The sequence below is a fragment of the Drosophila montana genome, unplaced genomic scaffold (genome assembly GCF_035044405.1).
Source record: "Drosophila montana isolate Dmon_TW-CO22-7 unplaced genomic scaffold, ASM3504440v1 contig_3212_1, whole genome shotgun sequence".
Classification (NCBI taxonomy): Eukaryota; Metazoa; Arthropoda; class Insecta; order Diptera; family Drosophilidae; genus Drosophila; species Drosophila montana.
Genome location: NW_026998092.1, coordinates 1 through 11,480, shown reverse-complemented (window position 1 = coordinate 11,480; position 11,480 = coordinate 1). Strand labels below are relative to the sequence as shown.

General features: G+C 34.5%; 1 protein-coding gene across 3 annotated transcripts; it reads right to left on the bottom strand.

The window, feature by feature from the left end:
* Positions 1 to 3,723: 3,723 nt before the first annotated feature.
* Positions 3,724 to 6,322, bottom strand: LOC135432656 (piezo-type mechanosensitive ion channel component-like). Of its 3 annotated transcripts, XM_064688404.1 has the most exons (8): positions 6,197 to 6,322; positions 5,860 to 6,149; positions 5,520 to 5,806; positions 4,783 to 5,303; positions 4,671 to 4,722; positions 4,455 to 4,616; positions 4,333 to 4,396; positions 3,724 to 3,936 (listed from the first exon to the last, which is right to left on the bottom strand). In XM_064688404.1, the coding sequence occupies exons 1-7, from the start codon at positions 6,234 to 6,236 to the stop codon at positions 4,378 to 4,380; spliced, it is 1,371 nt and encodes a 456-aa protein (XP_064544474.1). In that variant the 5' UTR covers positions 6,237 to 6,322; the 3' UTR covers positions 3,724 to 3,936; positions 4,333 to 4,377. The 3 variants fall into 3 exon arrangements, 2 of the variants coding, with proteins under 2 accessions (XP_064544474.1, XP_064544473.1); XR_010436945.1 differs by lacking the exon at positions 4,333 to 4,396 and having other exon boundaries at positions 4,671 to 4,718; XM_064688403.1 differs by lacking the exon at positions 4,333 to 4,396.
* Between the last annotated feature and the right edge of the window lie 5,158 nt (positions 6,323 to 11,480).

Here is an 11,480-nt window from a genome sequence, read left to right as displayed (position 1 = left end):
GGCTTTACGAGTTTCTGACAAATGACAATCTAAACTGTAAATGCTCTGGGCGAATAATAACAGATCTTCTAACATATCCTTTTATAATATTTGCTAATTTTGCATCACTAACGCTTCTTTCATTCGTGAAATCTTAGTGCCAACATCCATATAAAATAATTAAAAAGTTTTTGGGTAGCGAATTTGCCAATTGTCTGCTGCAAGCGTATACGTATACGTTTGCTTACGTGCAATAAACTTTTCGGCTTTACGAGTTTCTGACAAAAGACGATCTAAACTGTAAATGCTCCGGGCGATAGATTGCCTAGAGATTTTCTAACATTTCCTTTTATACTATTTGCTAATTTTGCATCACTTAACGCTTCATTCATTCATGAAATCTTTGTGACTACATCGATATAAAATAATTCATAGGTTTCCTTAAATTGCTGTTGTCTCCCAATAACACGCATCAATCTCTATGTGTGGTCCGCTGCAGCTTAGTTTTAATAAATTCAGATTTTATTTAAAAATTACATAAGCCACAAGCTCTGGTAAATATTTTCTCAGAACTTCATTGCTGTTTGATTTATGTACATATACATATGTCAACACATAGTCAAAGCCATTTGGTGTGCGGTTTCCCTTATCTCATTTATATTTTTCCATCTTTACTGTTATTTTGGCAAGAAGAGATTGACCAGTGCGAATAATACTTTTCGCGTAGTTAATATAATAAGTAATAATTCTAATTTCTTCTTTTTTCTAATTCTTGCAAGAAGAGCTTGACAGGTGCGAATACTACTTGTTCCGCTCACGCATATACTAACACCAACGAGTGAAAACATAGATATCTTTGTAAAACCTGGCAACATTTATCCAAAGATGTCCATACATATTCATATATATTCTACATTTATAAGACAGGCAACAATACCGATTCAGATTATGTGTTCTAAAACGAGCTGTAACTATTTATATATTATTTGGTAAAAAACATTTTGTTTTGTTCGGCAACTGACTGGCTTATTACAAATTATATAAACGATAGTATATAGCACAATTTCTTGAGGGACTTCAGCTAGGACATTTTTATACCCTGAACCCATTAAAAATGGGTAAAAAGGGAATAATTTATTTGTGCAAATGTATGTAACAGGCAGACGGAAGCATCTCCGACCCCATAAAGTATATATATTCTTGATCAGCATTAATAGCCGAGTCGATCTAGCCATGTCCGTCTGTCTGTCCGTTCGTCCGACTGTCCGTCCGTTTAAATGAACGCAAGGATCTCAGAACCTATAAGAGCTAGAGGCTTGAAACTTGGAATGTAGGTCCTCCTAGTTCCTGCGTTTCCGATATTCAATAACTTGCCGTTTCCAAGTAATCAAGAAAAATCGATATCGAAATCCTTTATTTTTTTTAGCGATTTTGGTAAATAATAAGAGCTAGAGACACCAAACTTAACATTTAGCTTCTAGAATAGTATATATATCAAGTATCTTTCATGTTATAGCTATCACCACCTCCCCGCTACTACCTCATAGCTATAAATGAAGTAAATAAATCAATTTTTCATAGTACAATACGATCTACTGCTAAAAATTTCATCAAGATCGGTTAAGAAACACAAAAGAAAATGTGTTTTGGCTGCCCACGTGTTTGCGGCAGCTAGTGCGAATTCCAAGAAATTTTGTATCCATGCACACACATTCATACGAGTCTGCTTAGAATATTATCAACAACATTGCAATTGCGATTGTATTGTTTTCTGTGCAGCTATTTTAATTAGTTTTTTCACATTAAGACTCAATTATTGGTGTGGCTATTGAGTATAAGCGGCGGAAAGTAGCGCGTTCAGTTACGAGTTCGAACCCTGCCGAGGGAACAATTTTTTTTTAATTTTAATTTTTCTATATGGAAGAAGAGGGTTCAGGGTATCCCCTTGTCGGGAGCTCCCGAATAAAACCTCTTACTTGTTTTAGGTGGACTAAGTATAACGGATATTCACTTAATAAAGTCTCTCCTAATGAAATGAATAGAGAATATGTGCTCAAGGGGACAGATAGGTTTAAGCTTAAAATAAAGTCCATAATGCGAAATACGTAAAATTGTTTAATGTCCAAAGAACGCAAAGCTGTATTTACCTTTCTGAAAGGCGAGAGAATATGGCTTACATATGTACTATAAATACTCATGATCGCAAACTAATGATTACGGATAGATTACTCAAGAAAGTCATTCAGTAAAGGTCTTAGTCAACTCTTGTAGGTTTTATATAGTGAAAGCTTTGTGATAAATTAAGAACAATAAGTCCTTTTCAAGGTGATGAACTGAGCTGGTTTACTGTGTGTGAGGTTAGGCTCAAATTCAATGTATCTACTCAATGTATCTATGTCAGTTGAAAACTCTTCAATAATTATGGCACAAAAAAGGACCTGTCTTTTCTAGCGATAATGCAGGTTCGTATTTTACCTAATAACCTAGCCACAAACTGATTGTATTTAAGATTATCTAAGCCACATTGCTTATAGCAACCAAAGTTTTGAAACTCAGCCTCTGCCTCTGAGCAGGTGTTCCCATCCAGTTTGTACCTACCCATCTCGCTCGGGCCTATCGGGCCTATAGCTACGAGGTGAGAGCCTGGCCTAATAGCTAGTCTTTTAGTTCTTCTTCGTGGCATCCGACTTTTAAAGTTAGTTGGACCGAGCTAAGAAATTGAGCTCACTTGTGTAGAACTATCACCACGTAGTTTATTGAACCTAGGATTCTGGAGATCTATCATCTTCAGATTCTACTACTTAAGTTTTAAGTCCACACAATATAACAGTAAGCAATGTAAATTGGCATCTCATTGTCAAACACAAAACACTATTAACTGGCCACACTTGCATAAAAAAAGTATAAGAATACACGTTTTTCCATTCTCGTTAATCAAAACAATTCGCTCATAATTGAAGAATCGCAAACGGTCGGAACCAAATCTTTTTTAAATATATTTTAAAATACTCATAATACAAATATTGACAATGTTAGGAGTGGACCAATGCGGAAGAAGAAAAATAAGCTTAAAATAGTGCGTCAGAACTTAGCTTATATGAAATATATTAACAAAATCTTATATGATCTCTCCAGAATTGAAGCACCTTTCAATAAATCAAACCAATCTTTAATTCAGCTTTCCTTTGGCTTCTCCACATTTATAAATATGACAATTTTAATGAAAAAAGATAAAACGTTTAAGTTATACTGTGGAAGTTATACTTTAGTCCACTCTAACCACTCCCTCGCTTGACAGTTTGACGCTAGAAAATTTAAGTCACAGGAGCTTAGTTTCTAACATTGCCAAAGTAAGCTTAGATGACAGCATTCTAGTTAAGCTTTGACCTCAATTTTTCTCAAATTCAAATTTTGATTTTCACGCTTGTCCTGAGAAGATGCTTTTGTACGAATTTTGGCAGTCTAGCTTTTTCTGTTTTTGCTTTAGTTTGGGCGCTATGCACCAATCAGTCAGACAGGACAATCGATGAAAATAATAATGCATGCGACCTCAAGACAATCCAATTTTATTACATATAAATATTATTTAAAATTAAGCTTGAGTTAAGATAGCAAAAAAAGATAAATTCGCAAAGCGGAGTCTGCGTCAAGAACAGTAGTATATAACAAGTCTGTTAATGATTTGGATTTTATGTTGTACAAGTGACATTAAGAAGTTATATTATTAATATTCTTTGAGGGGAATTAGAAAAGATTCATATATAATTAAAAATAGTAAGACTTGCAAAAGATACAATTGTTCAACTTACCACAAACTTTGGGAATCCAAATAACAAGACAAAGAAATTTATAAAATCACATAAGAACAGTAACGTATATACATCTGTAGATAAACGTGCCTTGTGAAGTAAAGCGAGAAAAAATTTATTTATTGCAGAAGAAGGTCCACCTTTGTGTCTGTGGGTTGGATTGTATAATATTTGTTTTAATTTTCAGTTTTAATAAAATGTAAACGAAATCATCGAGGTCTAACGACAAGCTCAATTGATAAACTTTATTTTTTTTTTTTACATTTTATAAAATAATGTTATTAAATATTTCAAGAGATACTAGCTTTAATAAAAATATATTTGAGGAAAAACAAGTAAGTTCCTCTTACACCTCAGAACTTTGTTTAAAAAACAGGATTTTGATATATATTTTTATCGATTGCGTGTAAGCGGGGCAAGTTATCAATGATCGGAATCAATCTCGTTTCAGTATGTTGCATACATTTGCATAAAAACAATATTCCATTTTTACCAATTTTTAAAAGATACAGGGTGAAAAACTTGAAAACTAAAGAGGGCTTACCATAGAATATAGGTGTATTTAATTTTGGATCAGTTCGGAAGATATTTAATCTTTTTTAATGAGGCTGCAAGTTTTATTTGTTCGGAACCCCGAAGTTAAACTTTATTTTAAGCTTTGCTTACTCTAAACTTTTCATGGCAAAACGATAGTTCTCTGATTCGATGTTATGATAGACATATTTATTTTCCATTCCTGGTCGTAGTAAGTCATCAATATCCCGTTCCATTTCACTTGTGTTAGAACGATAGGCAGTAGTTTCTTTAGGTTCACTTCCTGACTCTTCCCTTAAATAGCTTTAATTTAATCAGGTATTAAGGTAAAAGATTAAATAAATATACCTTAGTCGCTTTAAAATATCTGTTGGTCGTTCCTTGCTTAAAGTTTTGCTATCTTAAGAGTTTGTGTTAATATGTATACTAGAAATAAATATAAATTTCAGAAGGGACTTACTGGTTTGGTTTAGTGGTACCGGGTCCGTTTCCGATCTTGGTATGTTCCAAATTCCCTGTTTTTTCAGCATATAGCGGTGCCAGAATAGTACAACCAAGAGCAAAAGATCATATACCGCTTTGCCATGTTTTGAAAAAAGCTCAAAATCTGTTGTCTTGGCTAGTTTTATAAGCTTGGGGTCAAGAACAATTTTTTGATGCATTATGCACTTTAAAAAAATCATTGCCAACGTGTATGTGATAAGAGTAACCCAGAAATTCTTTGTTGGACGCGGTAATGTAAGGGCACCCCAGTAAAGGACCAGAAAAGGCATTGGTAATGAAATTATTGAGGAGTTTGCAGCCTGGTTGACAAATACAGCCAAATAGCTGACCACTTCCGTATTGGCGATAATTGCATACCACAAAGAAATTAACATTTGTACAAAATTATTATGATTAAGTGTCGTAAAATCCTCGCTCTTTGATATCAAATCAAACGTCGATTCTTTTGGGGGAGTATTAATAGCATCCAACTGTTTGCTATATTAAAAAAAAAAAATTCAGACAAAAATAAGTGACTTTTTATGTTAAGCTATTTGCGGCAGCGCTAAGTCAATAAATGTATATCATTGGTACTGTATTTGTAGTTATACAGATAAAGAATATAACAACTTAGCCCATTATATTCAAATCTCATGAGCAAGAGAAAATGAAATCGAATAAGACTTAAGTGTATCCAATTTAATGCAAACTCACTCGTAAAGTGATTGATTTAAAAAGCTGAACATCGCTGCAGTATTGACTAGTCCAAGTCGGTTCATTGTACTAATGTCTTGTAACGTCTTTTTCTCTGCCGAGAGTACCTTGTGCACAAAACGATAATTACGGGATAGCCGGTTTAACCGAAACGTCACTAACATAATAAGTTCAGCGGTTAGTTTAATTATTGGATGCGTTTCGAAGTCAATTTCAGAATCCGAGCTATAGTCGTTTATATTACCGCTACTGCCGTGGGACGGTCCGTGATCCAATTTTTTTTTAGACTGTGACTGAAAACATTAGCGCTTAGATTTGATTAAAAACAATCAGTTTATACATATATAAGCATTTGACGTGTGTCCTCTTTTTCCAGAAAGTCATACTCTTCGTACAAATTAGGTTCATCAATATCATTATATTCCTCAAACATATAGTAGTCTCCAGTACGCACTGCATGCGGATGAAGACGTAAGTCTCGCCTTTTAGGTGGTGATGCGTGTGTTAAGCTTATAGATTTTGATTTAACAGTTTTTATTGGGTTTTGTAATGATACGCTAATATTATCGTCCTGCGAACTTATATGCTCACTCGAATCGATTTCCGAATGCTGTCTAGTAGCATTCGCCTCTAAAAAATTAAGATATTAGTAAACATTTTTTGACAATAACACTTACTTTTGTAATTTTCTCTGTTGCTGGCTCGTATTAATTCCATCTTTGCCTTAACACTTTCCAGCACGTTCTTTTCGCACTCTCTTCGATCATAAATTTGCTTATAGTGCAAATTCTCAATAATACTAGCACCACTAAGGAAAAATTCGTGTTAGAATTCTGAAACAATACCATTTGTTAGTAGCAACGTGTAACAACTGTTTAGCAAAAGACACTTGTAAAAGATCCGTTTCAATTGCAGAATACGAAATTTTCTTTATGTTTTTATTTCCAAGAAGTTCTGGTAAACACCTGTTTTATAATCATCCACATAGTAAAAGTAATTTTTTTGGTAAATATCCGTCAGACCGAATGTTTGTATAAAAAAAAATTTGTTCGACGCTAAGCCTTTAAATCTTGAAAGTGGCGTATATCCAGGCTAAGTTCAACAGGCCCAAATCATAATAACAAGTAAGAGGTTTTAATCGGGAGCTCCCGACAAGGCGATACCCTGAACCCTCTTATTCCAACAACAAATACATCTCGCGCTACGCGCTCGGTTGCTTTAGCAGTAATAAAAATAAATTAAAAAAAAACAAGTAAGAGGTTTTAGCCGGGAGCTCCCGACTAGGGGATACCCTGAACCCTCTTCTTCCAACCCCAAATGCAGCAGGCGCTACGCGCTCGTTTGTTTTAATATTAATGAAGAAAAATTAAAAAAAAAAGTTCCCTTGGCAGGGTTTGAACTCGTAACTGACCGCATTACTTGCTGCCGCTTCTAATCAACAGCCGCACCAGCCAAAAAAAAAAAAAAGTTTACCCGATTCGAACTCGCAACAGACCGCACTACTTACCGCCTCCTCTACTCAACAACCACACCAATAATTGAGTCTTGATGAAAAAAAACGAATTAAAATAGCAGCACAGAAAACAATACAATCGCAATTGAAATGCAGTTGATAGAATTCCAAGAAGTCGCGCATTAATGTGTGTGTTTACATGTATACAGAAATTCTTGGAATTTGCGATTGTTGCCGCTGATAGGAGAAAAGTCAAAACACGTTTTCTTTGATCATTTCTGTGTTTCTTAACTGATCTTGATGAAATTTTCTAAAGTAAATCATATTGTACTATCGAATATTGGTGTATTATGGAAAAGTCATTTGTATTGAAATTGTGGCTTATATTTGTGGGCAGCATAAATTAGTCTTTTTACTTGATATATAGCTATGAGGCGGGGAGGTGGCAATAGCTATAAAATTAAAGATACTTGATATATATAGAAGCACACGTCAAGTCTGCTGACTCTAGCTCTTATTATATACCAAAATTGCAAAACACAATTGGGAAATCGATTACTTGGAAACGGGGCAAGTTATCGAATATCGAAAACAAACTCGATCTGCGCATGCACTAGGAGGACCTACAGCTAAAATTTCAAGACTATCTCTTATAGGTTCTGAGATCCTTACACTCATACATACAGACAGACGGACGCACAGACGGACATGGCTAGATCGACACGGCTATTGATGCTGACCAAGAATGTATATACTTTATGGGGTCGGAGATGCTTCCTTTTGCCTGTTACATACATTTGCACAAATACATTATACCCTTTTTACCCACTTTTAATGGGTTCAGGGCATAAAAATGGTTTTATCGATAGATTTAAAAATATTTGTGTCTCATTAAAGATTAGTTATTTTTCCACGGCAAGCTGCAATAGACGTATCAACTTCATAGTTCCGCTCAATTATTAATAAAATTGAAGCGTTTACAGAAGATTTTCAGGATGTTGTCTTAAATGAAGAGCTGCATTTTCTGGATTCGTTTAAAAGCTACCTACTGGAGCGGTCATATTGTGATCTTAACAAATCTCAATTTGGGATAAATTTAATATCCTGTCCATGGTCTTTCGATGATGCAACAGAAGGACCCGATACATGTAGCTTTTATAAATTTATATATCAACTACATAGGTGTCAAATTAGAAAATAGAATGCTTAGTAAATAAAAAAAAAAAACATATTATTTTTGTTTCCAAAAAACGTACATAATCTATTATTTGTTTTATTTAAAAAACTCTAGCTACCGACAGTATTCCACACTTAAGCTACCCATATATACACACAAACACACACACACACACACGCAAATGTCAACATAAACAAAATTATCCACGATCTCGCGCATGCGTTACCAACGCCTCTACGCAATAGCCACACCAGCCAAAAAAAAAAATAGTTTCCTCGGCAGGGCTCGAACTCGTAACTGAACGCACTACTTTCCGCCGCCTATACTCAATAGCCACTCCAATAATTAAGTCTTAATGAGAAAAAAGCGAATTAAAATGGGAGCACAAAAAACAATACAATCGCAATTGCAATGATGTTGATAGAATTCAAAGAAGACGCGCATGAATGTGTGTGTGTGTACATGTTTACAAAATTCTTGGAATTTGCGCTTGCTGCTGCACGTATTTGCAGGCCAAAACACATTTTCTTTCGTGTTTCTTAATCGATCTTGATGAAATTTTCAGTAGTATATCTTATTATACTATAAAATATTCGTGTATTCTCAAAATGACAATTTCACTTAAATTGTGGCTTAATTAGATTGGCAATACAAGTAGGCTTACTAACATGATTTATATCTTTTAGGTGGTAGCGGGGAGGTGGGGATAGCTATAAAATAAAAAGATACTTGATATATCTATATATACTATTCTAGAAGCTACATGTCCAGTTTGGTGACTCTAGCTCTTATTATTTACCAATATTGCCTAAAAAAACAGGATTTCGTTATCGATTTTTAGCGATTACTTGGAAACGGGGCAAGTTACCGTATATCGGAAACAGTCTCGATCTGCGCATGGACTAGGATGACCTGCAGATAAAATTGATACATACGGACGGACGGACGGACAGACGGACATGGCTAGATCGACACGGCTATTGATGCTGATCAAGAATGTACGTACTTTATGTGGTCGGAGATGCTTCCTTCTGCCTGTTACATACATTTGCACAAATATATAATACCCATTTTCAATGGGTTCAGGGTATAAAAAAAGTTCCCTTGGCAAAGTAAGAACTCGAAACTAACCGCACTCCTTGCCGCCGCCTCTACCCAACAGCCACACCATTTATTAATTATTAATGAGAAAAAAACCAATAAAAATAGCAGCACAGAAAACAATACAATCGCAATTGCAATGCTGTTGGTAGAATTTAAAGAAGACACGCATGAATGTGTGGGTACATGTATACAGAAATTCTTAGAATTTGCGCCTGCTGCTGCTAACACGTGCGCACATAACTCTTGTGTTTGTTAGCCGATCTTAATGAAATTTTCCTTAGTACATCTTATTGTACTATAAAATATTCGTGTATTCTTACAATGACAATTGCATTTAAATTGTGGCTTATATTGGCGGGCAGCACAAATTGGTTTATTTACTTGACTTATAGCTATGTAGTAGCGGGGAGGTGGTGATAGCTTTAAAATAAAATATACTTGATAAATATATACTAATCTAGAAGCTACAAGTCATGTTTGGTGACTCTAGCTCTTATTATTTACCAAAATTGCTCAAAAAACAGTATTATCGAGATATCGAATATTGGAAACAAACTCGATCTGCGCGGGCACTAGGAGGACCTACAGCTAAAATTTCAAGTCTGTAGCTCTTATAGGTTCTGAGATCCTTACGTTCATACATACGGATAGTCAGAAGGACGGGCCAAATACAGACGGACATGGCTAGATCGACTTGGCTGTTGACGCTGATCAAGAATATATATACTTTATGGGGTCGGAGATGCTTCCTTCTGCCTGTTACATACATTTGCACAAATACATTATACCCTTTTCAATGGGTTCAGGGTATAAAAATCGGTATATTTTCTATGATTGGAGGTCGAGTGACCAAATTGAGTTTCCGAATATGAGATACTCTGAACCTTAGCATTAACTTTTTTTTGGGTCCCGCCATCTTGCTCATCCATTCTCAGGGATCAGCCCCATCCTTGGCCCGCAGTCCGCACTATAAACATACAACAATTTTTTACAATCATCTTCTGCGGACGGGGTTATACAACAAAATAGCAAGAAAAAATTTCAAAAAATAAACACCATAAACAGCTGAAACTGGCAATAAAAAACAACAATAGTAAGTATTTAATAATACAAATTAAATCGTACAAATTCGATCCAAGTTCTGTACCTAAGCTGAAGTGTACCGGAGTAAGCCGGGGTAGGTGTTGGCTTGACTACCCTTACTTCTGTAAATGTGGATATGCAGCGTTAGCATAAACGGTCAGCTAGAGGGGCTAGTGAACCGCGCTGCGTAATATGACCCAGAGCTAATATATAAGTGGCTCTAGGCTTGTTTAATGTATAATTGTTATTGTATGCAACAAAGTGCCGCATACTTTATATTTGTATATAGGGTGTTCTTTTAAGGCATATACACACTACACCTCCCCTTTTAGAGGAATAACGTAATATAATGTAGTTATTTTTAATTGCTGTATTTTTTTTTTTGAATGTGTAAAATATTAAAAAAAAAATTAAAATTTGTTTTTGAATATATATATTTTTTTTTAAATTTAAAATTTAAGAATGTCAAAGTATTACTCAATTTAATAATAATAAGAATAGTAAAAATAATAATATGAATATTCTTATGCATGGCCACACTAAAATGAATTTGAAGTAAACATTTTTAACCTATCTTTATGAACTTTCTGTTTTTTACCTTTTTTATCTTTTATTTTAATGTTATTCCTATCTTCTATGCCTATTACTTCATAGGGGCCTAAATAAACTGGTTCTAATTTATGCCCTGTTTCATTTCTTAACAGTACGTTATCTCCTATGTTTAATTCTATATTCTTTACTTTACTATCGTATATAAGTTTATTCTTTTGCTTGTTTTGTTCAAGCATTATTCTAGCTCTTTTATATGCTATTTTCAATCTATATTTTGATTCTTTAGCATAATCCTCTGCATTATATAAAGGTTCAATGTGTTCATTAACACTATTAAATGCCTTGTTAATGTTTGGGTTTTTGCTAAAAATTAGTTCATATGGGCAATAGTTGTGCGTTGTGGAAGGTGTTGTATTGAAACAATAATTAAAATATTGTAGCCAAGTATCCCAATCAGTTTTATCAACTGATATGTAGGAAGGAATGAATTCGTTGAATGTTCTATGGCTTCTATAGCTTTAGCTACGACTTTTGCACTTTTGTTTGGAATAGGTATGGCAACTAGATATTTTGTCAAGTCACATATCAGTGT